Consider the following 25,521-nt stretch of genomic DNA (forward strand, 5'->3'; position numbering starts at 1 on the left):
TGGCGAACAAAGGACCCAGGTTCGATTCCTCTCCCCAACTGGCATTTTCCAACCCGCCAAAAACCATTGCTCTTGCCGGTGGTATATTTTAGGGCTCTTACGATCCATTCGCTCGCCAGAGGATGGGATTCATGGCGCAGATCGTGGCGCTGCTGCTGCTGATCGATGCCGCAGTGGCAGCAGCACGGTTGTTGCAGTTCAATTCTCACGGCGCCTTCAAGATCTTGCAGGTAGAGGTAGATTCTTGTGGAACCGAGGCGATCGAAAAAGTTTCCAGGTTGCTGACATGCATTTCGCGAATGGAGCAACGACCAAATGCTTGGATGTTCTCCCGGAGCAGTACGCAGGGTGCTCGGATCTCAACACGACGAGCTTCGTCAAGAGGATGATCGACGCGGAGAAGCCAGATCTCATCGTCTTTACAGGTATTCCCTCTCGATTTCCTTTTGTATGAGATCGCCATGGAATGTTTCTTTCTTGTCTCGTACAACAGGTGACAATATATACGCATCTGACTGCTCCGATCCGGCCGAGTCTCTCGATGCCGCGTTTGCGCCAGCCGTCGAGGCAAAACTTCCCTGGGCAGCTGTTCTAGGCAACCATGATCAAGAATCGTCTCTCAAGCGCTCCGGAGTCATGGATCACATCGTCCAGATGAACTACACGCTCGCACAGGTGAATCCTGCCGGGGTCGCCACCATTGACGGATTTGGGAACTACAATCTCGAAGTTCTCGCTCCTGGCCAAGACTCGGAACAGGAGAGCCTTCTCAACTTGTATTTCGTGGACAGTGGAGACTATTCCACTGATCCAAGCATTCCAGGCTATGGTTGGGTCATGCCCAGTCAGCAAGCGTGGCTGAGAAACCTCTCGTCGTCTCTCCAGGTCTGCGAACTTGCTTTCATCACTTGAGACTCTTACTAATACTTCTTTCGTCTTTCTCCTTTCGCAGGGGAGTGCCAACCAAAGCCGTCCAGCGCTAGTGTTCTTTCACATTCCTCTCCCAGAAGTGAACAACTTCACGTCCTCTCAGATCGTGGGAGTGAAGCAGGAGATGGTGGCGTCGCCAACGTTCAACTCTGGTTTCTTCCAGACGCTTGTGGAGATGGGAGACGTGAAAGCAGCTTTCACTGGTCACGACCACGTCAATGACTTTTGCGGCGAGCTGCAACACATACAACTCTGCTACGGCGGCGGCTTTGGCTACCACGCTTATGGCAAAGCGGGATGGTCTCGGAGGGCCAGAGTGATCGAGGCTTCGCTGAGCGATGGCGGAGGAGGAGTGGAGAAGATCGTGACTTGGAAACGTTTAGACGACGAGATGCTGAGCACCACCGACAAACAAGAACTGTGGCGACGAAGGTACGAAGATCATACGATTCTCATCGAGAGTATAGCTACAGCAGGTGTTGAATTTCCCAGATACGATCCTTCGTTCTCGAGCTCGAATCAAGTCTGGTGACCGTACGTGCGGAAATAAAATAGCTTGGAGCTATTCCGAAGTTGCGACGTGTCGAGAGGGAGGTATGTGGCACCACTGTGCCAAGCCACGCGAGGCAGCTGGACCTCGCCTTACAAAAGCCACTTCTCGGAGGTTTGTGTTCCAATTGCATTCGGTTGTTGATCGATAAATCTCATTCGACTTCTCAGTTGTTTTAATCGATTGCTAGAGAGATAGATAGCGATGTCGCAGCTGGTTGGCAAGGCGAAGAACTTCGTAGCGGACAAAGTGGCTCATATGGAGAAGCCCGAGGCAGATCTCACTTGGGTGTCGGTGAAGGACGTGAGCCGATCCTCGGTTCTGCTGGAGAGCGATGTCCTCATCACCAATCCTTACGACCACGATCTTCCAGTCTGCGAGATCTCCTACGCCTTGTTCAGCAACAACAGGTAAACTTCGCTCTCTCTGTTTTGAGCTTCTGTAAGATCGATCTTATGGCTTTGTCTTCGATCCACAGGGAGATTGTCAGCGGCAAAATCCCCGACCCCGGATCCGTCAAGGCCAATGACAAGACCGCGATGAAGATCCCGGCTAAAGTTCCATACAATGTGCTCTTCACCATCGTCAAGGACGTGGGAACCGACTGGGACCTCGACTATGAGATGAGAGTGGGATTGACCGTCGACATTCCCATCCTCGGCAACTTTACAATACCACTCTCCAAGAAGGGATCCTTCAAGCTCCCCCTCCTCCCCTTCTAAGCTCCAAGCTCTCTAGCTGGAATATTCAAGGATAAAAGGCTATTTCTATATGACACGAGAATATACCTTGTCTAAGGGTATCTCAGTTCTCTCTTGTGTTCTCCATGGATCTTGGGCGATGCCTCGCCTTTGCGATCTTCTTCTCGAGCTTGGCGGCTGCGCGATCGATTCCAGAGAAAGTGGGTGTAGCAGCAATGAGCAGTGATCCTCCCACGGCATACGAGGAGCTGGAATCGTTTGGATTCCCCCCGGGATTGCTGCCACACACTGTAGTGAACTACACTCTCAATTCCAATGGCCGATTCAGCCTGGCGCTCAACAGGACGTGCTCAGCGATGCTCCAGGGCACCTATCTCGTCACCTACAACTCCCAGATCTCCGGGACCGTGAGCCCACGCTACATCAAATCGCTGCGCGGGGTGAGCGTCCGCGCCTTCTTCATCGACTGGAGCATCTCGGGCATCCGCGTGAACCACCAAGATCTTGTTTTCGAGGTGGGTTTCGCCAGCGCCAAGTTCCCCATCTCCAATTTCGATGAGGCGCCGGAATGCGAGAAAGAATCGATCGAAGTTCCGCCATCGTCGTCGTCCTCCTCGCGAGCCAGCGCTTAGAAAGATTTGCCCTAATTTCTTCGTTCGTCCCAGGGTTCGAATCCCTGCCCTGTCACAGATATAAGATCAAAGCATTTTTCTAGGGTTTATGGTTTCCAAGGCTACAGAGGAATGCTTCGCGCGGCTCCTCCGATCGTGCAACACGCCCAAGCTCCTGCCCGAGGGCAAGAGGATCCACGCCCGGATCGTCGAATCCGGCGGACCCACGCGCTTCCTCGGCAATCTCCTCGTCCAGATGTATGGCAAATGCGGCAGCCTCGACGACGCGCGCGCGGCATTTCACTCCATCCCGGGCCCCAACATCTTCTCCTGGAGCATCATGCTCGGCGCCAGCATCCACAACAGGGATCTGGGCGGCGCGCGGCGGCTGTTCGAGGCGATGCCGCGGCGCGATGCCGTCACCTGGAATGCCATGATCTCCGCCTACACGGAAAGGGGTGAGATCGATCGCTCGCGAGCGGTGATGGATCGAATGCCCCACCACGATGTCGTGTCGTGGACGAGCATCCTTCTCGGCCACGCCAATTGCCTCGACATCGCCCAAGCCTGCCGGGTGTTCCAGTCGATGCCCGCCAGGAACGAGGTGAGCTGGGCGACGATGCTGCAAGCCACCGCCCAGATCGGGGAGCTCGCAGATGCCGAGGCCATGTTTGCGAGGATGCCCGCGAGGACGATCGTGCACTGCAGCTCCATGCTCTCGGTATATGCCCGGAAAGGGCATTTGCGGAAGATGGAGAAACTCTACGAGCAAATGCCCGAGTGGGATGCGATGTCGCAAGCGTTGTTGGTATGTCGCTACGCGCAGCTGGGCCACGTTGACAAGGCGAAGGAGATGTTCGAGGCAATGGAAGAGAAGGACGTGGTTGCTGCAAATGCGATTATCACAGCACTTTCCCGAAAGGGGGATTTGGATCACGCGAGAGAGGTGTTTGACGCGATGGCGGAGGAGGATCGCACGGAGGTGTCGTGGCTCGCGATGATCCAGGGCTACGCTCGCCACGGCGCACTGCGCAAGGCGGCGGAGCTTCTCAAGTCGATGCCGCGGCCACACAAGGGCGCGGCGGCTCACAACGCGCTCATCACAGCATTTGCCGAGAAGGGGCATCTTGTGGGCGCCAAGAAGACATTCGATTCCATGGCGGCGGACGAGCAGGACGTGGTGTCATGGACGGCCATGATGGCGGCGTACGCCCAGAGCGGACGGCTGGATGAGGCCGTGGCGGTGTTCGAGGATATGCCATGGCGGGACGTGGCGGCGTGGAACGCAGCGGTGGCGGCGCTGGCGCACTGCGGGCAAGGGAAGGAATCGGTGGGGAAGTTCCAGCGGATGATCCAGGAGGGAGTGGCGGCGGACGAGATCTCCTTCGTCAGCGTGCTCACGGGATGCAGCCGCGAGGGATTGCTGGCCAGTGGGCGAGAGATCTTCACGTCCATGAGCGCCGATTTCGCGATCCAGCCCGGGAGGGATCACTACGGCTGCATGGTGGATCTTCTTGGGCGATCGGGGGAGCTCGCGGACGCGGAAGATCTCATGGGATCGATGCCCTTCGTCCCCGAGATCGTGACATGGATGGCGCTGCTGGGCGCGTGCAAGAATCATCGCAGCGAAGAGATTGGCGCGCGGATCGCTCACCGGATCATCGAGCTGGACGCCGCGAATCCCACCACGTACGTGCTGCTCGCGGGGCTCTACGCGTCGATCGGCAAGCGCGAGAAGGCCGAGGCTGTGAGAGAAGAGATGAGGAAGAACAAGAAGGGTAGCAGCGCCACCGCCGTGGCTGTCATCGAGATCGATGGGAAGCAGCATCGATTGGTTGCTGGGGAGTGGCGATCGCATCCTCGCAGCGGCGAGATCGAGGCTGAATTGGAGCGGCTGGAGAGATCGATCCAGGAGGCCGGATACAAGCCCGATGATTTGCAGCTGGGAGAAGAAGAGGGCGTTGCATCTTCGCATCACAGTGAGAGGCTCGCGATCGCGCTGGGGATGATCGCGACGCCCAGCGCCACGACGTTGCGGATCGTCAAGAATGTGCGCGTCTGCGCTGATTGCCACGCCGCCGCGAAGATCATCGCGAGGATCTCTGGCAGGAAGATCGTGGTGAGGGATTCTAGCCGGTTCCACTACTTCGACAAGGGGCAATGCTCGTGCCAGGATTATTGGTGAGGAACCTTAAAAGCAAGCGAGAGGCTAGTCGGTCGATCGATCGATTCGGTTCTTGGCGCAGATTGGATCAATTCACTCGGCGTCAGTTCTTGCGGATCTGGCCGCTGGTACCCGTGCATCTTCACCATGCTTTGGACGAAATCCGCGTCTTGATCGTCGCGGTAGCTGTCTTGTCGCACAGTTTCACGATCCACAACAGAGCCACTAGACTTTGAGTACAATAGTATCCAGACAATGGATCTCGAAAGAGCGATGCGCGCAGCCTCTTAGACACAAGCCCCACCTCCAAGTAGATGTAGTCGCGATTGGATTCATCCACCCGTCACTCCCAGCCACAGGAAGAGCTCCTTGGCTTGGATCCCCGATAGATTCTAGATCTTGCCATAGCCCAGCTTCTCAGAGATGGCAGTGCCATGCCACACCAGATTCTCGAAGTGGTGGTAGCATTTGTGCTGAAGATGGACGATTGTTGTCGACCAGATTGGAGAAGACTGCCGGGGAGCCATGATCTTCCGCTCTGGCAGAATCGCGTCAGCGACGAGGGTCAGCGAAGAGCGCAACATCTCTCAGCTGGGCGCGATTCGGTTAAGGGGGGAGGAAGAGCTCCAGGAGCGATGCCAGTGCCCCCAAGCAGGATGGCGCTGCTATATAAGCGCCAGAGGATCGCTGCTAGATTTCTTCCCCAGCCATGGCCATGGATCGTCTTCTCGTGCCGCTACGCATTCTTTTCCTTGTTCGGACGATTTGCGATGTCCCCAGGATTTATCCCGCCTGCTGTACTTTTTCTGGGAGCTGGCGGCGCGCAAGAGTTTCCTCCTTTGATCCCAGAGATCACCATTCCGATTCCCAAGATCCCGGAGATCCCCAGCATTCCGTGAATGAATGAATATGGTGCCGATAAATGATAGAAGTCATATAGAAATTATTGGCTTAGTATTTGTTCATGTTTGGGGATTTGGAGTAATTGTAATCTTAATGTTGTTAGGAAAAAAAAACGAGAAAAACCAAAAGATAAGCAAATGCATCATAGAGTTAGATGTATGTTACCTTGAAACTACATTAAAAGTTTCCATGAAGATTATAATTGGAGCTGAAACAAAAGTCCTGAAGCAAAACATGAGAATAAACATGAAGGCAACATGAACAAGATAATGCTTTCTTGGTTCCTATGCGCCTGTGAGAATTAAAAATGGAATAGGATGCCTCTGTTCCTAAGCTTTGTGCAGATGCTGCAAGCAAGAATTGCTACACTGCCACCAATGTAAACAATGGCAAATCCGGTGCCAAGATCGACAAGAGAAAGAGCAAAATCGTGGCCGAGACTCTCGTCTATGAGGTCGGCCCCTTCACGTTCACTCCAGCGCTGCCAGCTTACAAATCGCCCTCAGCTCCTCTCAGTATTTAATCTCTCTCACAACAAGACTTTGGTAGCATTGGTAGAGGCGGACTTTCGTCAGTAGCAATGTTCTAGATTTACATCTCGGATCGGAGCCTCCCGGGCGTGGAGGTGAAAGGCAATCCGTGTAAACAACACATAAATGTATTTTTATTAAACATAAATAGTGATGACGTGGCACGACCTTATATGGATTAGGGTTTAGAAAGCTGAAAATGGCTGCAATGTTTTGTCTCCCAAGGAAATCCATCTGATCAGGGAGCATCTGTCCTCATCAAAAGTGGTTGAAGAGGACATAGTCTACATCTAAGTGACAAACAAGTTGGAGGCATTGTTGGCAATTAAGAGTGGAGTTTCAAGCTATTATACACTTTTGATTGATAAACATGTATGTGCATTCCCCATGTCTCAATTAGATTAATACAAAAATTAGGCATGCCACCTCTTAACAAGCTATTTTATGTGATTCTTTTATGTCTCAATTAGACTTAGTCTTGAAGTAAAAGCAATCATGGTCATCTATTGTAGATCAAGTTGATATCCAAATCTCCCCCTTGAGCTAAACATAGATTAGAGTTGGGGAGGCACCACTGCTAATGGATCTCATTGTCAACCACCCTATTGAAACACATGAGCCATTTATTCCTCCACTCATCTAGTTGACTAGGTTTCACCTGCTCTTTCAGAATAGACTGGTGTAGTGAAGGCACACAATTGCAAGGGTAAGTCTCCACCATGAGGCCAGAATGGCAAATAACCTCACTTGATGTCCATTGAAGTGATAATAGTTATATACTTCCTAGAGTGCTTATATTTATGTTGTTTTCCATATTGCCCAATGCTTTTGACCCATTGCCTCCCAAACTGACATGCCAACTTTAGCTTTTGTCACATCCCACCAAATTTGCATTCCCCAACCATGTCATCCTTGACATTAAATGCATCTCCAAAGTGACTTGTGGCCAGACCTCTTGTTCCTTCAAACCAATGAAGAATATCCCCACTTCTAGCTTCAAACTTTAGAATATCCTTGCCATTTTGAGAATTTGTCTCTATATCTCTTTTGCCATATCACAATCCCAAAGTATGTGTTACAATATTTTTATCTTTCTACATTTTTGCACTATCAATATGTTTCATCATGAAAATGTTGTACCTTAATGTAGTGAGGTATTTATAGAGTAGCTTAGTTCCATAAAATAACACTTTTGTAAAGAGTTTCTATGGAGCTTGCTGGGAGCTTGCTTGAGTCACAATGATCTAGAATTCCCATTAGTTACCCATTATCCACCACTAACTTCTAAACAACCAAAAAGAATAATTTGAAAAAAAATTTATAAAAGTTTGAATATAGAAAGAAAGAATTTATTACACCTTATTTTCCAATTAGTTAAAAGTCGAAAGTGTCTAGAATTAAAAGTGCATTTTCTTTTCCAATCAATTAAAGGTTTTAGAATTCTTATGGTTAAGCATCTTGAATAGTATTGGGAAAAAAAATTCTAAATTTAGGAGTTATAAATTCAAAAGTTTACATAACCAAATAGTTTCCAATATCACTTGTTTGAACTCTTTGCTTACCACAAACCTCCTCTCACACTTCTTTAACCTCAAACAAGACAAAGCTCCTTGCTCACACTTTGTTTACCTCAAACAAAAAGCTCCTCACTCACACTTCCTTTACCTCCAACAAGAGGAAGTTCCTTACTCATGGTTTCTATATTGTATGATCCCAGTCTAAGTCCTCGATCAAATGCTGTTGCCACCATCTAAGTATTCCTTCCCCCTTGAGCATGGTCGTTGATTGAGCTACTGTCAACTGTTTCAGGGCCTGCCATACCACTCAAATCCTCCCCTACCTTGTCGTCCATTACCATCAGCATGTTTTGCTCATCACCCACCAACAGCAACATATCATGTAGCCTACATTCCTCGCCAGGAACACTATAAACCACACCTCTATGTTGCCATCCTCCTAAGCTGCCATGAACTCTGGTGTCCAAACCCTCAATCTAACTCGCTCTTTATCTAGTTCCACTTTTCATTGCACCGCCACAAAGTCTCTAGGTTTAAGACACCTCTTGCACCTTCAATTGAGATTGAGGGGTGGCTGGGGAGTTGGTAATTGCATTTAAGATCGAGGCCGAATTGGAGTGGCTAGAGAGATCTATCCAGGAGGCTGGATACAAGCCCGATGATTTGCAGCTGGGTGAAGAAGAGGGCATCACATCTTCACAAGGCTCGCGATTGTGGGGGATGATTGCGACGCCCAATGCCACGACGTTGTGGAATGTGCGAGTCTGCTCTGATTGCCACGCCACCACTAGGATCTCTAGCAGAAAGATCGTGGTGAGGGATTCTAGCCGATTCCACTACTTCGACAAGGATTGCTTGTGCCAGGGTTATTGGAGAGGACAAAAAACGAAGAACCCTAAAAACAGAGCGCTGCGCGAGAACGAAGAGGCTATTCGATCGATCGATTCTAAGATGAGAGGGATCAATTGACTCGGCGGCATTTCTTGCGAATCTGGCCGCTGGTGCCGGTGAGCGGGCTGATGTTTCCCATCTTCACCATGGCGCTAGCGAAATCCGCGAAGAAGGCGCCTTGATCGTCGCGGTACCTGGTGACGATGGCGCGCGTGGAATTCGGCCCGGAAGTGGAGTAGAGCACCTGATCGGAGTTGAGCAGACCCACACTGGCGTGGAGATTGTGGTAGTAGAGATTGTCGAAGTGGAGTGGAGTGTGGGCGTCGAGCGGCGCGACGACGTTGTTGCCGTGGAAACGCGGGCATTTGGCGCGGAGATCTTCCCAAAAGTGTGGCTGGAGCGTGGAATCGGGGCGCCCGGATCCAGAGAAGTTGTAGAGACGATCGCGGAAGCTCACGCAGCGGGAGAGGCCGATGGTGTGGGATCCGGAGAGCGCGACGAGCTCTTGCGCGTTGAGACCTTTGGCTTGGAACTGGGAGAGAAGGTTCGCGAGCGTGGAATTCGGTGGTGGGATCTCGTTGTTGGCGGCGCTCCGGTTGGCGGTGGTGCTATCGCGGCGGCCCAGTTGCACCGCCCAGCTCGGTCCATCCAGCTGTTAGTCCGATCGATCGAAAGATCACTGTTTTAAGTGTAAGAAAGTTCTTGGCATTCTTACCAGGACGACTGATTCGCGTGCGAGGATGGCGAGAATGTCCGCGCACGATACCACTCCCGGGCACGATTTCTCCACTGCAAACTTTGCTCGATCCACCACTCGAAAGCCCCTCGCCGATCGGTTGTTTGGAACCGCGCCTTTCTCGCCAGTGAAACTGGGAGTGTCGTCCAAGAGCAAAGAAGCATCGCATCCCTGCATGGACAGAAGAAATGGATGATCCAAGAATTGAGCACTACGTAAGAGCCACTTACATTGACGAAGCAGTCGTGGAAATGCAAGCGTAGCAGCGACGCAGCGATCCGGGGCTCCTTGGCAATGGCTTTCTGGAGCACGGCACGAACAGTGGGGATCAAGGTTGGGCAGGATTTGTCGTAGAAATCTGGAGTGAGCTGCGCTGCCGCACAAGAGAACAAGCACAGCAACGCGCAAGGCAGCAGCAGCAGCAGCACCACCACCATCGACATGATCGAATCTCTCCGGACTTGGAACCGATCAATCGTCGAGCTAGAGAGAGGGATGATCCTGTTCTTGCACAAAGAACGTTTCGGTTTTTATAGCGAGACCCGGTCTGATCTCCGGTTCCATCCACTCGACCAAACCCATAGCCGAGAGAGAAAGAGAGAGAGAGAGAGAGAGAGAGAGGGGAGCACCGCAAGCTTGAGACGTCGCCGCGAGCGATCAGCCGCGTCAAAATCCATCCAAAACGGAGCGCGCCAACCGCGATCTCGATTGACGACGCTTGCGACCAATCCATTCTCTCCAGCTTGTGAGAAACTTCTTCTTTCTGTTCGATCTGCTCCACTGTGACGAAAGGTGAGTCGTAGCGAGCGAGCGATCGCGCGGCGCCGTACTGCACGAAACGATGCCCCACGAACAGACAAGGATCCCCAGACACAAATTTTTTTAAATGGAAAAGCCGCGCGCGAACTCCCATACAAACCTAAGGAGTTTATTGTCTGGAATGAATCTAATAGGATGGTTTGCTCGATAGAATTTGGTCGTAAGACTCGACGTAGGCTTTTCCAAGTTATACGTCTTTGTTCTTTAGGTGGTGTATGACCACATGTTGGCTATCAGCGAGTAGAAAGCACTGGTAGGCACTGACGGATAGCTTGAGTTCTTCTTGCCATCGTCATGGTCGAAAACTTTGTCATTGTCTCGCGAGAGATTGCTTCTCGCGTAGCCTCCCAGCAAGCACGTCCACTCTAGGTCGCTGGGCACAAACGGCATGTTTTGGATGGCATCCTGGGCATCTCGCGAGTGCGCAGATCGGGCAAGCAGATCCACCACGCCAGTGTAGTGGTCTTTAGAAGGCTCCAGCCCAAAGTCCACCACCATCGACATCAGAAACTTGCGAGCACTCGAAACCTTCCCGGCATGGCTGCAAGCGATGAGCAGCGATGTGAAGCACGAATCACTTGCGCGGCCTATCGTCACGTCGCCACCATTCGTGATCATCGTGTGAAATGTGAGCATCGTCGCTGATTCCAGTTTGTTGTAGGCATAGCCCGCGATCATGACGCTCCACGCAAGTCCATCTCTCTCCGGCATGGCATCAAACACTGCCTTGGCCTGATGGATGTGCCCGTTCCATGCATACGCTGTCAGCATTGCCGTCCACAGCGCTGGGTTCCTCTCGGGCATTGCTTCCAGGGAATGTCTTGCCTCGTCAAGATGCCCATCAAGCCCATACAGTGGTAGCATCACTGCCCAGCTCACAGCGTTTTGCTCGGGCATCTCTGCTAGCAGCTTCTTGGCCTCCTCCACACACCCGTTTCTAGCGTAAGTCTGGAGCATCGACGTCCAGGAGATCAAGTCCCGGAGAGGCATTGCCTCAAACAACCTCTTGGCTTCGCTCAAGCACCCACACTTTCCATACACGAAAAGCATTGAGTTGAATGACGGAAGGTCCAGCTGAGGCATCGAATCCAGCACACGCCTCGCCTGCTCCAAATCTCCAGCTTGAGCATATGCAGCGAGCAACGAGCTCCATGAGAGCACATTCACTCGCGGCATTCGATCAAAAGTGGCTTTGGTCTCGGCGACGTGATGCCGGCTGTAGGCGGCGAGCATGGCGTTCCACGCGATTAGATCTCTCTCAGGCAAGCGATCAAAGAGGAGCTTGGCGTCCTCCAAGCGATCGCTCTGAGCATACGCATGCAAGAGTGTAGTCCACGAGACTAGATCTAGTTGCGGCATGGAGTGTAGAATGATCCTAGCTTCGTCAACCCTCTCGCACTGTACGTAGGCCATTAGGAGCGCATTCCAAGCAACTAGATTTGTTTGAGGCATTGAGTCGAACAAGGCTTTAGCGCTTTCCAAATGCCCGTGCTGGGCATAAGCGGCAAGCATTGCAGTGCAGGATATGAGGTCGTGCTCTGGCATTTCTTCGCTAAAGAATGCCCATGCACGCACGAGATCTTTTCTATCAATAATGGTTCCCAGCATTGTCGTCCATGACACGATGTTCCACATCGGCATTGTCTCAAACAAGTCCATGGTTCTTACAACATGCCCTTCACGGGCATATGCAGACAAGAGCACGGACCAGGAAACAAGATCCTTTTGTGGGAGCAAGTCGAAAGTCCTCTTTGCTTCGTCTTGAGATCCATTCTGTGTGTAAGCAGCCAAGATTGTGTTCCATGAAACAAGACTGTGCTGAGGCATAGAATCAAACACTTCTTGGGCCTCAACAAGATGGCATGCTTCGGCAACTGCACGAAGAAGAATGTTCCATGAAACGACGCTGGGCTGTGGCATCGCGCGGAAGAATTCTCGGGCCTGGTCGAGCTGCCGGTTGCTGGTGTAGGCCAAGAGCATCATGTCCCAGGAGAAGGAATCATTTTTGACTTGGTTCTTGTCGAAGATCTGGCGTGCCAGGGCGGGGCTTCCACACCTGGCGTACATTTCAATCAGCTTGTTTGCGAGGAAGGAGTCGGAGCTTGCGGAGAGAAAGGAATGGGCTGCCAAGTGAATCTCTTTTGCATCATTGAGCGTTTTGCAAGATTGAATGGCTTCCACAAGCTGCCTCCTCTCCATTCATCATTCAAAGTTTCTCTCGAGTTTGAGAGACGTTGGAGCAATAAAGTAAATCGACCCTTAGGGTTTTCTTGTTCCAGACTTAGATTTTCACTTGTATTATTTGTCTCTCTCGTGATGGAGAACTTCCAGAGCTCCAAATGATCTATTGAAAGCATTAGAGAGCCTTTGAAAGTTCTCCATGGCGTCTTGGGAAGGGGAGACATGGACATGGACATGGACATGGCGGGTCTTCTTTGCATGCTTCATGAAATCATTTCTCTCTCTGTTTGTTCACCCGTGTTCTTGCTCACAATAAATTTGAACAGCCCCTATCTGAGAATCAAGAAAATGCATTCTACTTTTTTTCTTCTTTTAATCTAAAAGGATTCACTTCACAAAATCTTAGTACTTACTTGGAAGAATGAATGAATCAAAAGCTAAAAACGCTAGAGCAACTAAAACCCTGCTTCAGTACTTGTGATTGACGAACCGGCACTCCTTCCTGATCTGGCCCTCCGATCCCAGCAGCGGCTTGATGGCAGCCATCCTCACCATGGACGCTACAAACTCCTGGAAGAACTTTGCCTGGTCGTAGGCAAATGCCGTAACCAGTGCGCTGGTGGGAGCATACGGCGCAAACAGCACCTGGTCCGACGTAAGAACACCCTTGTGAAGCTCCAGATCGACGAAGAAGTGATTGTCAAACTTGGTGGGAGTGACGATGTCCAGAGGCGTCGTCTCCTGCGCGTTGCCTTTGGGAGGACAAATGTGCTCGAGGCTGCGGAGGAGCGCCGGGTCGATGCTCGGATCTGGCCGACGAGTTCCCGCAAAGTTGTAGAGGCGCTGCCGGAAGCTGGCGCAGCGTGACACGCCGATGGTGTGAGAGCCCGTCAGTGCTACCAAGTCCACGATGGACAGGCCCTTCTTGGCAAACGCGGCGATGAGCTGCGGAAGCGTCGAGTTGGGAGGCGGGATGTCTCTGTTGGCCAGGCTGCGGCTCGCAGTCAGGCTGTCTCGACGACCAAGATGAACTTCCCACGACGGGCCTCCAGTCTGATTCATGCCACACAGAAAAGAAGTGAGATCAAAGTCTAGTATCGAAGTACGTACCAGGACGACCGAGTCCCGTGCAGCAATGGCGAGAACGTCGGCACAAGAAACAACACCCTCGCATTCCTTCTCCAGAGCAGCCTTGATCTCGTCAATGACTTCGAAGCCACGAGCCGAGTTCCTGTTGGGATTGGCGGTCTTTTCTCCTTTGAAAGTATGCGTATCGTCCAGAAGTATGGAAGCATCACATCCCTGCAAGAAATTCACATCTTATTCTCATCAAAAACAAAGAAAAACAAAGAAAAAAGAATGCAACAACTTACCAGAACGAAACAATCGTGGAACTGAAGCCTGAGAATGTTTGCAGCAGTTCTAGAATCCTTTTCCACAGCCTGCTGCAAGACTTTCTTCACGATAGACTCGGCAGCGGGGCACTTCTCCTTGTAGAAGCCAGGCCGCAACACAGCAACTCCCATCTCCGCAGAAGTAGCACCACCGGGAAATGGAAATGGTCGTCCTCCTGGGAATGGAAAACCCCGTCCTGCTGGGAATGGAAAGCCTCCCACGCCAGGCCTCGGTATCATGCCACCGGGAAGTAAACCCGGGATGGCTGGAAACTTTGGAACTTGCTCCTTCGGAACTACTGGATACTCCGGAACCTTTGGAACTTCGGGGACCGGCTGCTTGGGAGGAATCTCGGGAACTACTGGATACTCCGGAACCTTTGGAACTTCGGGGACCGGCTGCTTGGGAGGAATCTCGGGAACTACTGGATACTCCGGAACCTTTGGAACTTCGGGGACCGGCTGCTTGGAAGGAATCTCCGGAACTACTGGATACTCCGGAACCTTTGGAACGGGAACTTCTGGAACTTTGGGAACTTCTGGCACTTTGGGTGGAATTTCTGGAACTGTAGGTATTTCTGGAGGAACCTCCGGTACCTTGGGAATGATTGGAACTGCTGGAACTTTGGGAACCTCCGGAACCTTTGGAACTTCTGGAATTACTGGAACCTCTGGAACCTTTGGAACTTCTGGAACGACTGGAACTTCCTTCGGCGGGACCTTTGGAACGATCGGAATCTCTGGAATCCTTGGAATCTGTGGAATGCTGGGGATCTCCGGGATCTTGGGAATCGGAATGGTGATCTCTGGGATCAAAGGAGGAAACTCCTGCGCACCGCCAGCTCCCGGAAAGAATCCAGCGCCAAGCTGTGGCGGAATAAATCCTGGGAACCCCGCAAATCCTCCTTGCTCGGCCTGTCCATCCACTGCCCAAGCAAGAACAAGGAAAAGAATGCGTAGCGGCACGAGAAGACGATCCATGGCCATGCCTGGAGAAGAAATCTCGCAGCAATCCTCTGGCGCTTATATAGCAGCTCCATTCTTCCTGCTTGGATCGTGGCTGACTTCACACTTCACCTAGAAATCTTGACTAGCCACTGGCATGCGAGAAGAAATCGAAGAAGAAGAAAAAGAAGAAGAACAAGAATCCACCGCGTCGCGCCTTCCCTACTAGCGAACAGCTAACCCTAACCTAATCGCGCCCAGAGAGGTGACAGATGATGTTTGTGCTTTGTATTTTGTCAGCTCCAACCTAAAACTCCACATTGCATCTAATATTGCATGCTACACCAGGTAACAAATTGATGGAATCATTCGAGTCTTGCATTTACCAAGTTCCAAGCTTTCCTGTGAAAAACGAATTCATACACGATAGTGGAAACTGACGAAGAATCCCATTCATAAACATTGTAAATTTGTATGTGATGAAATGCATAGTACTCACTAGACGTCTGCTGCCATTCACTGGAGAAATCCATAGCGAGGAACCAGATGTAAAAAAGAAAAAAACATAGAGAGTGATACACATACCGTATGGTAACAAGAAGCGCAGGGGATCGCAGTGGTGCAATCCTCCAGATTAACTACCTTGCTTAAGTCATGCCTATATCGTACCATTCCATGTTTAGGAGCTCCTTTAACATGGGTTCGTGGGCGTGTTTTTGAAGCGTGGTTACCATAAAGATTTTGCTTCGGTCTTTGACTGGTCCAACTATAGATTTACACGCCTCTTTGAAAACGAAGTATTTGGATGGAGCACTGATCTTTCCCTGCCTTGTCACGTTCTTTTGTCTTCTTTGCTGTGCAAGTTTGAACATGGCAAAAAAAATGAGATTTAACGGGAGGCCTCTAGTTTTGAATACAAGAAAAGGACTGTTGACAGTGTTTTGGAAGTCGTTCTTGTCACATCCGGGAAATTAAAAGAAGCCGTTCCAATGGTCCTTCCTGGCGGTGGCGACTTGGAAGTCTTGCCATTACACATATTGGGGCTGCCTGAAGCCATTTATCGATAGTCGAATTGTTTGATGGCTTGGATCGTCGCCCTTCTCGTAGTGGGGATTCTTCACATTCACCTGGGAGCAGCGGAAGTATCAGTGCAACGGGGTGAACTGGCTGGAGTAAACAGCTCCAGAGCACTTCTAAGCATGAGCGGTGATACGTCTCAGAAATCCATCTGGTGGCAGTTCATTCCGCACCTCAAATCGCATCCAGAGGTCTTCTTGAGGTACTTGGTGTCGATTCCCATTCCAGAAGAGGAGCTGGGCAGTGTAGAACAGGTATGTGACAAGGACTATCTGAAAGAGATCCGTGATAGGGGAGGGCTCTTAGCAACCAGGAATGCATCCATAGCAGAGTATGAGTCCTCCGAGCACGTCAAGGGTCTGGGAACCATGAAGATCACCATGTGGCTGCTGGCATTTGTCTGCCTGCAGGAAAACCAGCAGGCCGCATCTACAGCAGATGCCGCCTGTGAACCAATTGCACCAGTTGTTCTGCGGGTTACTCCTCAAGATTATGATCAGGAAATCAGAAACTGGACAAGGTACTCACCAACATACTTCAGCTTGTGGGAGGTAGTCAGTGACAACAGTAATGTCCAACAGGTCACAAACACGGTTCCCTCCAGGATACTGGAGTTTCCAACTGAGTACTATACAAACACACAGTCAGAGTCAGGGTTTCAAGCTAGAACTCTAGCAAGGGAAAGCTACAAAAACTTACCAAACTGTGGCAACTTAGGATTTGACATCTTTGCTGATCGAGGTGAGGTTGCGCTGACTGATAAAGGAGCCCGCTTACCATCTCCAAACGTGAGAAAAGCTCCTGAAGCAGGTGTGTACAACTATGGTGGAGCCGCGAAATGTTATAGAATGGATGAAGAGTTCAAGAACGCCACAGGCAGTGAGCTTCTCACTGTCCTGGGACCGGCCTTTCTTCCGGGCAAAATTGTTGGAGGCTGCCAAAGCGAGTCACCCTTTCTGTTTTCCAACCAGTCGGGCTACTACGCTTGCTACAGTGAGGAGCTGAATGCTACTGGAACCACACTCAGCTCGTGGAGATTCCACTGCGTACACTTCGACTGTGGCGAGAAAGAAGTGAAAGCCAGTCTGGTGCCGTATTTCAAAGCCGTCTATGAAGCTTCCAGGAACGAGACCAATACACTGGTGCCTTTGCAAAGACAGAGCTGCTCAGGACTTTCATCTATCTGGGTGCGAACGACGAACAGTCCGTCATCCAACTTTCCTCTCTATGATGCACCAGTATGTGAAAATAGAAGAGCAGCCAAGCCGGAAATGTGCTTGTGGGGCATAGATCCACCCCAGGATCTGCTGCAAACAAGTTCGGACATAGACATTCTTAGCTCGCTGCTCTCTCAAGTTAAAGCGTCGTACATTGCTGAGCATCTCTCGCTTTTGAACCTGGAGCAAGGTTCCCCGGCGGAGTTCTGGGTGGTGGCCATAACTCTCCCCAGTGCTTTCATCGCAGTTGTTGCGGGAGTGGTGCCATTGACAGATGCACAGTTGAAGCTGGTGCGAGGTGTGAGAGTCTCTTCACGCTTGAAACTAGGGCTTTTGTGCTGCTGCAACCTGGTCCTGGCCATTGTTTCCTACTCCGCTGTTGTGGCTTTGACGCCGACTGAGTTGCAAAGAGAGAAGAGTTTCAGGAGCTGGGCACTACACGCTGACCAAGTGCAGGTGACAAGCCATGGATTGCGAGTGCTGGTTGTTGCTCAGGGCGAATCGACTTACAAATCAAATAGTCTCCTGCTCGCATGGGTGTCCACAGCGGTTTTGATGCCAGTGGTCCTTTTGATCACCTTCCTGAGATGCAGGCAGGAGCTTAGAACTCTTCAAAGCCATAGGAGGAGCAGTTTGGGTGGGATGCAGCTTTCTTCACGAACGCCAAAGAGGTTTCTGAGATCCTATAGTCTAATATGACCAGTTTTAATCTGAAAAGACAAATTGTCTGTCTAATTTTAAAAGACTTCTGCTTTCATCATGGAGCTAGATCTACCCTGAACCACGGTAACTTGAGATGACCAAAAATTGCACGGACCACATATTATAAACGTCCATAGATTTTTTGATTGATGTTAAGTGAGTGGCTGAAAGAATTCACATATTAAACAGCCTGAAATGTGATCTCTGCTAGATCACTTATAATTACCCATTCTCTTTCTGTTTGGTACATTTCACAAGAGGTGATAATAAAATCTAAATTTCTTATTATAATAATTCCATCATGGTTATGTTAGGTGAAATTTGCTATGTTATGCAGAAGCAATAGCACAATCTCATGTACAACAAGAACCACAGCCAAAGAGCATTATGCTATATCAATTCATCCTTTTGTGGAGGAAAACTAGATTTATTTATTTTATTAGAATATTTAATTGTATTATCTTTGAATCATGATATTTAGTTTTTTTTATTAGACTTATATGTTATTAAATTTATCGGATTCAAGATTGAAGTCCTGAAGATCAAGTTTTATATTTGGTGCATTATGTTGACTTCTGTTGGGTTGACTTGAGCTCATCGAATGAACTGAACTCAAAAACTACCTAGCCTCTTGAAGCCACGAGCCAGAGTTCCAGTTCGTCCATAAAAATCACATCTTCTTGTCAAATCCAAAGAAAAAAAAATGCAACAAACTTACCAGAACGAAACAATCATGGAAGTGAACCCTGAGAATGTTGAAGCAGTTCTTGGATCTTTTTCCACAGCCTGCCCTTCACAGTGGACTCGGCAGCAGGGCACTTCTCCTAGTAGAAGCCAGGCCGCAACATAGCAATGCCCATGCAGAAGTAGCACCACCGGGAAATGGCCTGAGAATGGAAAACCCTGTCCCTGACGCCAGGCCCCGGTATCATGCCACTGGGAAGCAAACCCGGTATCACTGGAAACTTTGGAACTTTGGGGACCGGCTTCTTGAGCGGAACCTCGGGAACTACTAGATACTCCGGTACCTTTGGAACTTCGGGGACAGGCTTCTTGGGAGGAATCTCCGAAAGTACTGGATACTCCCGAACCCTTGGAACTGGAACTTCTGGCACTTTGGGAAGTTCCGGAACTTTGGGTATTTCTGAAGGAACCTCCGGTACCTTGGGAATGACTGGAACCTATGAAACTATGACCGGAACCTCCGGAACCTCTGGAACCTCAGGGATGACTGGAACCTCCGGAACCTCTGGAACTTCTGGAATGACTGGAACCTCTGGAACCTTTGGAACTTCTGGAACGACTGGAACTTCCTTCGGCCTTTGGAACGATCAGGATCTCTGGAATCCTGGGGATTTCCGGATATTAGGAATCGGAATGGTGATCTCTGGTATCTCTTGCGCGCCATCAGCTCCTGGAAAGAATCCAGCACCAAGCTGTGGCGGGATAAATCCTGGGAACCCCGCAAATCCCCCTCATCCACTGCCCAAGGAAAAGAATGCGTAGCGGGGCGAGAAGACGATCCATGGCTGGAGAAGAAATCTCGCACCAATCCTCTGGCGCTTATATAGCAGCTCCATTCTACCTGCTTGGATCGTAGAAATGCGAGAAGAAATCACCGCGGGAGATCCTTCTCCCCTACTAGCGAATAGCCAACCCTAACCTAATCGCGCCCGGAGAGGTGAGAGATGATGTTCGTGCTTGCGCCATTGCTCTTCTTCCTGGCATCGCTGCCTCGATTGTCCCTCGCCGCTGACGCCATTCTCCCCAGCGCCGAGGTGTCGCGATTCTTGGAAGAGCATGGCCTTCCCGGCGGTCTTCTCCCCAATCTGGTCACCAGCTACTCGCTGCGCGACAACAATTCCACATTCGTCGTCCATCTCCAGCACGAATGCTACCACCGCTTCGAGAATCTGGTGTGGTATGGCACTACCATCTCTGGGAAGCTGGGCTATGGCAAGATCGAGAATCTATCGGGGATCCAGGCCAAGGAGTTCTTCCTGTGGCTGGGAGTGACGGGAATTCGCGTGGATGAATCCAACCGAGACTATATCTACTTTGAGGTGGGGATTGTGTCTAAGAGGCTGCGCGCATCGCTCTTTCGAGATCCACCATCGTGCTCAAAGTCTAGTGGCTCTCTTGTGGATCTACACGAGGCAATCTAGAGTTTTAGTTCCTGTCTACGTATAAGCGCTCTTTCAAGAGCCTCCATCGTGCTCAAAGTCTAGTGGTTCTCTTGTGGATCTAGATAAGGCAATCTAGAGTTTTGGTTCCTCGTGTTCTTCGTGTTCTATGTATCTTTTTGTTATTAAGATAATTCGAAGTGTCACACTCCTGGTGTTCTTGGTGTCACTTCGATCCATCGAGAAGAAACGAACTAGAAGATCGAGGATTGCTCCAGCCTCCGTCTCTCCTTTTGCCTCGCGCGTCGAGCTTTTCTCCTGAGCGTTGCCACCGACGGCGGCCTCACCTCCTCGTCCAGTTCCACGTAGTGTTTCTCTGGCATGAGACCACCATCCCACTCTATCACCGCTTGAGCTCCTCCATTTCTATCCCAGTGTTCTTGCTCGCTGAAAGTACGCTTCTTCTTCTTCCGCTTGGATTGGAGCTCCATTCTCTCCTCTTGCTTTTCCTTCTCCAGTCCTTGCTTCTCGTGATATGGCCGCTCCTCCTCGTGAACTTGCTGCTGCCCATCCTGGATCTGTTCTAGTGCTTGACGCTTCTTCTTCTTCTTCTTCTTCTTCGGGTTCTCGGAGAGCTCAGAATTTTTTTCCTCCGCAAAAACCAGCTGGTTCTTCTCTTTCCCCTCGGCCACCAAAGTTTCCTTCTCCACTCCATCCGGTTCAAGCTCCTTCCGCTTCTTCTTCCGTTTCTTAACGTGCTCTACATTCTCTTCTTCTGGTTGAGGCTGCTCTTGCCCCTGCTCCACCTGAGCTCCTCCATCTTGTTTTAGCTCCTTACGCTTCTTCTTCCGTTTCTTGACGGGCTCAGCTTGAAGCTGGTTTTCCTTTTGGTCCTCAATTTGCTGCTGCTCTTCCTGTTCGACTTCCTTCCGCGTCTCCTTCCGGTTCTTGACGACCTCAAGACTCGGTTGAAACGGATTTATCTCTTTTTCCGACAAAGTTTCCTTCTCCGAGCACTGTTCTTTCTGCTGCTGGTCCGTCTGAGTTCCTCCATCGTACTCCAAACTCTTTTGCTCCGCTTGACCCTGGATTTGTTTCTTCTTGCCTGCAAGCTTTACTTTCACTGGCCACTCCCGCTCTTCTTGCTGCTCCTGCTGCGCCTGAGCCCCTCCATCCTGGACTAGCTCTTGTTCTGTCTCCTGGCTTTCGGACTTCTTGCGTAAATATTTCTCGGCCTGAAGCTTCTCAGCCGCGAGAGTTTGGTTATCTTGGGCCTGCTCCTGTTTTAGCTCGACGAGATTGAGGGGTGCTTTCTCGTTGTTTATCCGGCAGACAGCTCCGGTAGATCCTGCCTCCAATTGCTGCTGTTCATCTGACACTTTCTGGAAGAGAGCTTCCGTATGTGCTTGCTCGCAGTGCTCTCTACTTCTCTGCTGCTTATCGCCCATGGATTCATTGTTTGCCTGGTTATCGCCCGCCACCTTTTCTTTCTTTATCTGGCAGACACCCTCCATAGGTGCCTTCTCGCATAGCTCGTTTTGTCTCTGCGGCACCGCCGTGGACTCCTTGTTTGTCTGACACGAAGCCCCGGTGAGTACTTTCTCGCAGTTCTCGTTTCCTCGCTGCTGGTTCATTTCTGTGGCTTCGTGCTCGCCTCTTCTCTTCTGCAGCTTATTCTCCGCCACCTTTCCTGTGGACTCCTTACACGGAGCTTCTGAGGCTGTTCTCCCGCAGCGCTCGCTTTTAGGCTGCCGCATCACCGTCGACTCATTGTTTGTCTCGCAGCGCTGGCTACCCATTTCTCTTAATTCCTTGTCCTTCTGACAAGCAGCACTGGCTGCAGGAAAAGATGGACCATTTTCGAGCCCTTCACCACCACTATCCGGCTCCATCTTCACGCGAGTTGCAGCAGCTTGAGTAGCAACCCGTTTCTCGCTGGCTGCGTTTGCAGCATTCTCAATCTTCACTTCGGCTCGACTAACTTTCGCTTTTTGGAGCTCCTTCACGCCATCCACCGAACGGACACCCGGTTGTCGATCGCCATGGTGACGCTCTTTCTCCGCATCATGTCCGTCTCTCCGATCACCACCACGGTGACATTCTTTCTCCCCGTCATGTCGATTCCTCCTCGCTTCTTGATCATATATCTGGCTTGCACGAGCCTCCTCATGTCGGTGCTTCTCGTAGTTCCTGTTGTACTTAGAATCCTCCTGTCGGTGCCTCGCTACTTCGCTACTAGGACCTGCGAGCAAGTTTTACACATTTACATCAGGATACTATTTACACTTCGCTTACCCTCAGAGGTCACGTTTGGTGGCCTTTCCAGCAAGTAAGGAACCAGGCCAGCTTGCTCTAAGCGATGGAACAGACTTCTTCTATATGCACTACCTGGATATGAATCAGCATGAAGAGACAATTTGTGCCAAGAAACGATAGCTTCTACGTACATTTTCGGATTGAATCAGACAACAAAATGCAGCGGTCCCGAGCTTTTGCCAACGCGATCAGTATCTCCGCCTCTGCAATCTACAAGTACCAAGCATTATTTAGAAAGCATGGTGTGAAGCATCCTACCCCGGCTGCATCATCTGCAAACATAAAAAAATGGGTTACAACGAAAACAAAAACCAAAGGACGAAAGCATGAGAGCAAAGCATACCGATGAGCACCAGATCGAATTTGCAGTTCCATTTCTCCAGATGGAAACTATCACTGCAGGAGAGGGTGGTGCAAACAACGGATGCGTTGCTCAGCACGTTTTCCTCGGCAATATAATACGAACTGTAGGCCCGCTGTTCACTGATAATGATGCCCTCGAGGGTCAAGCCATGGCAATGCCTGTCGATCTTTTCCATCGGACCAACACGAACGATTGCTCCCCGGCGAGGAACGTAGGCCTGGCCATCACTGTCCAAGAGTCTGCTTGAGAGACTCAACGCTATCTGGTCCACAGCATTGTTGTATGGTGCGCACACAAGTATCTTGGCACTAGAAACACAGAGAGACCCTCGCATATAAGATCACACAAAAGAAAAACTTACTATCGGGTCGCACACAATGCCGCAGACACAATTCCTGGAAAAATATAAGTAAGCAACAGATCAATGCAAACGTAGTCGACTTACCAACAATTGTCTCTCTCTGTACAAGGCAGAACGAAGAAGAGTCAAGTGTTACTCCAGCGCAAAAACAAAAAGAGAAGAAACGAGCCCCTTACCCGTAAGTTCAGCCGTCCTTTGGAAAGCACAAAGATTAATAGCCTGGACTTCTCTAGCTGTAAAACAAACCTTGAGCAAGAAGAAATCCTTCCCGGAGATGCACCGAGGCCGCCACAACGCGGCCTTGTTCGTGGTTCAACCTTAAACCAGCGAGCCAAGCACCGAAGTGTACCGCTTCCGGCCTGATGGTATTCAGAGGGCGAACAAGTTGATCTCTTAGTCTTGGCGAGATATTCTCCGCTTTAGACACCGAGAGGAAGCACCGACGGAGTGTGGCCGTGGTATCCAAAAGGAAGACATCATACTGGAAATGCAAAGAGAAAAAGAAGTTGTAGTTCCAAAGAACCGAAAGTTACCTTTCCTTTGACGGGTTTTGTGCCATGGTGTGCTCTCAAGATGGTCCGATCGTTGATGACCCCAGTGACAATGCCGATCGCCTTGAGCTCACCAGCGCGATCTTGCACAGCAACGATTTGCGACGGCTCAAACCGCGACTGGGAACCCAGCACCTCGATGTGGCAAAAGAGGCCGCGAGTTGGATGCACGGTCACCTCACAGTCGAGAGCATTCACTTGTTTCTCACACCCTGTAAATGGCGCATGAGCAAGTTTTCGTTTCTCTTCCCTGAAAGCCCCAGTACCTTTTTTGAGCAGGAGATCCGATACCCGTGAGTTGCATTCTCCGAAGATCCATTTCTTGTGCTGGTGCTTGTAATCTTCAATCCCCATAAATGACACGCGGTCGAGATCGGAGCTTGAGGAGACTGGCACCTTCCCTCCCAGAAATGCGAGAACCACGGCATCAAACTCGTCATCGGGATTCATAAATCCCACTGCTGGAACCCTAAAAGCCAGGGTTTTTGCAGAACATCATTATTACTTTAAACATTCTGTTTATCACTAAATAAAAAAGGCAAAATGGTTCTATGGTCTAGTGGTCAGGACACTGGACTCTGAATCCAGTAGCCCGAGTTCAAGTCTCGGTAGGACCTCGAAGAATATAACCTTTGTCGATGTTAAGATCGACTTAATTGCATGCAAAACCTAGATTCTTAACTATTTCCTTTTTTTCACATAATTAGTTCCGAGTGAGAGAGAGAAAATATCTTACCTGAAAGGCTAGTGTCCTCTAGCCTCTAAGGCCTGTTGCGGTTAACTTTTACTTCCTCCTTGCTTGCTACTCCTAGTTACTCAATATTTCTGAAAGGAGCAAGGATAGTTAGAAGTGTTCAGAAATTTCAAGAAAAATCAAGAAACTTCATTTTGGCTCGGGACATGCATAAGGTGCCGGTTTTTCATAGGTTCATTCCCAAACATGTAACAATGCAAGCAAGGGAAGACCCCTAAACCAGCCAGCCACTTGTGGGGCACCTTACCTCACAAGCGTAACCTGACACAAGTCTTTTAATGACATGACCTCCATTTTTAAAAAATAAATTTTCCCCACAGAATTTGCATCTTGCCCGTAATTGTCTCTCTGATACCACATGTAACAACCAACCACTAAGTCCGGTCATTTCAGCCCTGGGTGACTCCCAAGGCCATCTCTCGACAGTTCACTAAGTCAGGTCCTTGTACTTGGACCCACTCGAGCCATCTTGAGGCTAAGTCCCCATGGGTGCCATCTTTGGGACCGCCGAAGATATGCACTTCTAAACAATTGAGTTTCAACTTATCCTTGGACGACCTCAATATTAACTATGGCACTAGCTGTTGCGAATGTGACTTCGGGTATCGAAAATTACTTGTCAGCCAGTCCTTACAGACACTCTTACCTTATTGCCACAATGGCAGGAGGTTGGTATTGTTGAACCTTTTATTAATCCCTCTTGTTCAAATGTTAGTAAACTGGACTTTGCATTTGCACTTGGCCGGACGAGTATAAAAAAGGAATTCCTAAGTGTCTATTTAGCCAAGCATACTTGGCCCGGCTTGTTAGTTTTCTTTTGCTCTGTCTTGCACTGGCTTGACAAAAACCCTCATGTATTGAGACTAGTCCCTTAATATCGCTAGATAATAGCTTACTATGTCTGCTAAACACCCTCACTATCATGCCCTTTGTGTTAGTCTCATTTCGGTCCCAAATGCTTGCTCATTTGGCATATTTATGGAATGTAGAGATTAACTTGAACACAATAGTGTTAGTCCCATGTCCAAATTCGCAATCTAGTACCATTCCATATTTAGTAAGTTTAGAGCTTGTCCCAGAGACTAACTCCTGATACTAAGGGAGGCTTGGGGTGAAAGCCTAAAGCGTGTGTTCCTCAAGGGGGGTGTGGGGGGTTCCAAATGTATGGTAGGGATAGTGGGTAG

The 25,521-nt window shown here is 50.0% G+C and overlaps 9 protein-coding genes and 1 non-coding gene across 11 annotated transcripts; 6 read left to right on the plus strand and 4 right to left on the minus strand.

Annotated features, from left to right (window-relative positions):
• Positions 1-95: 95 nt before the first annotated feature.
• On the plus strand, positions 96-1,649 carry LOC9661087 (probable inactive purple acid phosphatase 29). Its single transcript, XM_002992221.2, has 5 exons — positions 96-230; positions 278-425; positions 494-885; positions 953-1,362; positions 1,423-1,649. Exons 1-5 carry the CDS (start codon positions 123-125, stop codon positions 1,460-1,462), a joined length of 1,098 nt encoding a protein of 365 aa, XP_002992267.2. The 5' UTR covers positions 96-122; the 3' UTR covers positions 1,463-1,649.
• Positions 1,587-2,895, plus strand: LOC9651785 (late embryogenesis abundant protein Lea14-A). The gene is made up of 2 exons (XM_002992222.2): positions 1,587-1,890; positions 1,959-2,895. Exons 1-2 carry the CDS (start codon positions 1,685-1,687, stop codon positions 2,200-2,202), a joined length of 450 nt encoding a protein of 149 aa, XP_002992268.1. The 5' UTR covers positions 1,587-1,684; the 3' UTR covers positions 2,203-2,895.
• Positions 2,307-2,813, plus strand: LOC112343083. The gene has a single exon (XM_024665978.1). It carries the CDS (start codon positions 2,307-2,309, stop codon positions 2,811-2,813), a length of 507 nt encoding a protein of 168 aa, XP_024521746.1.
• Positions 2,896-3,543: 648 nt separating the features above from the next.
• Positions 3,544-4,977, plus strand: LOC9651786 (pentatricopeptide repeat-containing protein At1g56690, mitochondrial). The gene has a single exon (XM_024665979.1). The coding sequence runs from the start codon at positions 3,544-3,546 to the stop codon at positions 4,975-4,977; it is 1,434 nt and encodes a 477-aa protein (XP_024521747.1).
• Positions 4,978-8,404: 3,427 nt separating this feature from the next.
• LOC9661071 (peroxidase P7) lies at positions 8,405-10,041 on the minus strand. The gene is made up of 3 exons (XM_002992241.2): positions 9,764-10,041; positions 9,513-9,704; positions 8,405-9,449 (listed from the first exon to the last, which is right to left on the minus strand). Exons 1-3 carry the CDS (start codon positions 9,974-9,976, stop codon positions 8,868-8,870), a joined length of 987 nt encoding a protein of 328 aa, XP_002992287.2. The 5' UTR covers positions 9,977-10,041; the 3' UTR covers positions 8,405-8,867.
• A 515-nt stretch (positions 10,042-10,556) lies between these two features.
• Positions 10,557-12,551, minus strand: LOC112343084 (pentatricopeptide repeat-containing protein At4g02750-like). Its single transcript, XM_024665980.1, has one exon. The coding sequence runs from the start codon at positions 12,549-12,551 to the stop codon at positions 10,557-10,559; it is 1,995 nt and encodes a 664-aa protein (XP_024521748.1).
• A 319-nt stretch (positions 12,552-12,870) lies between these two features.
• LOC9661088 (peroxidase A2) lies at positions 12,871-15,123 on the minus strand. 2 transcript variants are annotated; one of them, XM_024665958.1, is made up of 4 exons: positions 14,413-15,123; positions 13,907-14,223; positions 13,644-13,835; positions 12,871-13,586 (listed from the first exon to the last, which is right to left on the minus strand). In XM_024665958.1, exons 1-4 carry the CDS (start codon positions 14,912-14,914, stop codon positions 13,002-13,004), a joined length of 1,596 nt encoding a protein of 531 aa, XP_024521726.1. In that variant the 5' UTR covers positions 14,915-15,123; the 3' UTR covers positions 12,871-13,001. The 2 variants fall into 2 exon arrangements, with proteins under 2 accessions (XP_024521726.1, XP_002992288.1); XM_002992242.2 differs by having other exon boundaries at positions 13,907-15,123.
• A 4,364-nt stretch (positions 15,124-19,487) lies between these two features.
• LOC112343073 lies at positions 19,488-20,210 on the plus strand. The gene has a single exon (XM_024665959.1). The coding sequence runs from the start codon at positions 19,557-19,559 to the stop codon at positions 20,031-20,033; it is 477 nt and encodes a 158-aa protein (XP_024521727.1). The 5' UTR covers positions 19,488-19,556; the 3' UTR covers positions 20,034-20,210.
• On the minus strand, positions 20,157-24,036 carry LOC9661072 (trichohyalin). The gene is made up of 11 exons (XM_024665956.1): positions 23,850-24,036; positions 23,566-23,795; positions 23,279-23,513; positions 23,209-23,225; positions 23,117-23,132; positions 23,033-23,066; positions 22,651-22,979; positions 22,566-22,579; positions 22,439-22,517; positions 22,287-22,379; positions 20,157-22,233 (listed from the first exon to the last, which is right to left on the minus strand). The coding sequence occupies exons 1-11, from the start codon at positions 24,031-24,033 to the stop codon at positions 20,246-20,248; spliced, it is 3,219 nt and encodes a 1,072-aa protein (XP_024521724.1). The 5' UTR covers positions 24,034-24,036; the 3' UTR covers positions 20,157-20,245.
• A 92-nt stretch (positions 24,037-24,128) lies between these two features.
• On the plus strand, positions 24,129-24,200 carry TRNAQ-CUG. Its single transcript has one exon. It is a non-coding gene; the product is annotated as a tRNA-Gln (tRNA).
• Positions 24,201-25,521: the final 1,321 nt, after the last annotated feature.

This window comes from Selaginella moellendorffii, unplaced genomic scaffold (assembly GCF_000143415.4).
Source record: "Selaginella moellendorffii unplaced genomic scaffold, v1.0 SELMOscaffold_131, whole genome shotgun sequence".
Lineage (NCBI taxonomy): Eukaryota > Viridiplantae > Streptophyta > Lycopodiopsida > Selaginellales > Selaginellaceae > Selaginella > Selaginella moellendorffii.

Coding starts and splice junctions, on each gene's coding strand:
- LOC112343084 (XM_024665980.1), bottom strand. CDS start 12,551: ATGGAGAGGAGGCAGCTTGTGGAAGCCATTCAATCTTGCAAAACGCTC.
- LOC9661087 (XM_002992221.2), top strand. CDS start 123: ATGGGATTCATGGCGCAGATCGTGGCGCTGCTGCTGCTGATCGATGCC. Junction 886..952: donor ACCTCTCGTCGTCTCTCCAG/GTCTGCGAACTT, acceptor CTCCTTTCGCAG/GGGAGTGCCAACCAAAGCCG. Junction 1,363..1,422: donor CAAGAACTGTGGCGACGAAG/GTACGAAGATCA, acceptor TGAATTTCCCAG/ATACGATCCTTCGTTCTCGA.
- LOC112343083 (XM_024665978.1), top strand. CDS start 2,307: ATGGATCTTGGGCGATGCCTCGCCTTTGCGATCTTCTTCTCGAGCTTG.
- LOC9661072 (XM_024665956.1), bottom strand. CDS start 24,033: ATGAATCCCGATGACGAGTTTGATGCCGTGGTTCTCGCATTTCTGGGA. Junction 23,514..23,565: donor CAAAACCCGTCAAAGGAAAG/GTAACTTTCGGT, acceptor TTGCATTTCCAG/TATGATGTCTTCCTTTTGGA. Junction 22,980..23,032: donor GCATTGTGTGCGACCCGATA/GTAAGTTTTTCT, acceptor CTGTGTTTCTAG/TGCCAAGATACTTGTGTGCG.
- LOC9651785 (XM_002992222.2), top strand. CDS start 1,685: ATGTCGCAGCTGGTTGGCAAGGCGAAGAACTTCGTAGCGGACAAAGTG. Junction 1,891..1,958: donor GCCTTGTTCAGCAACAACAG/GTAAACTTCGCT, acceptor TTCGATCCACAG/GGAGATTGTCAGCGGCAAAA.
- LOC9661088 (XM_002992242.2), bottom strand. CDS start 14,914: ATGGCCATGGATCGTCTTCTCGTGCCGCTACGCATTCTTTTCCTTGTT. Junction 13,836..13,906: donor TCCACGATTGTTTCGTTCTG/GTAAGTTGTTGC, acceptor AATTTCTTGCAG/GGATGTGATGCTTCCATACT. Junction 13,587..13,643: donor CACGGGACTCGGTCGTCCTG/GTACGTACTTCG, acceptor GGCATGAATCAG/ACTGGAGGCCCGTCGTGGGA.
- LOC112343073 (XM_024665959.1), top strand. CDS start 19,557: ATGATGTTCGTGCTTGCGCCATTGCTCTTCTTCCTGGCATCGCTGCCT.
- LOC9661071 (XM_002992241.2), bottom strand. CDS start 9,976: ATGTCGATGGTGGTGGTGCTGCTGCTGCTGCTGCCTTGCGCGTTGCTG. Junction 9,705..9,763: donor TCCACGACTGCTTCGTCAAT/GTAAGTGGCTCT, acceptor CTGTCCATGCAG/GGATGCGATGCTTCTTTGCT. Junction 9,450..9,512: donor CACGCGAATCAGTCGTCCTG/GTAAGAATGCCA, acceptor TCGGACTAACAG/CTGGATGGACCGAGCTGGGC.
- LOC9651786 (XM_024665979.1), top strand. CDS start 3,544: ATGGAGAAACTCTACGAGCAAATGCCCGAGTGGGATGCGATGTCGCAA.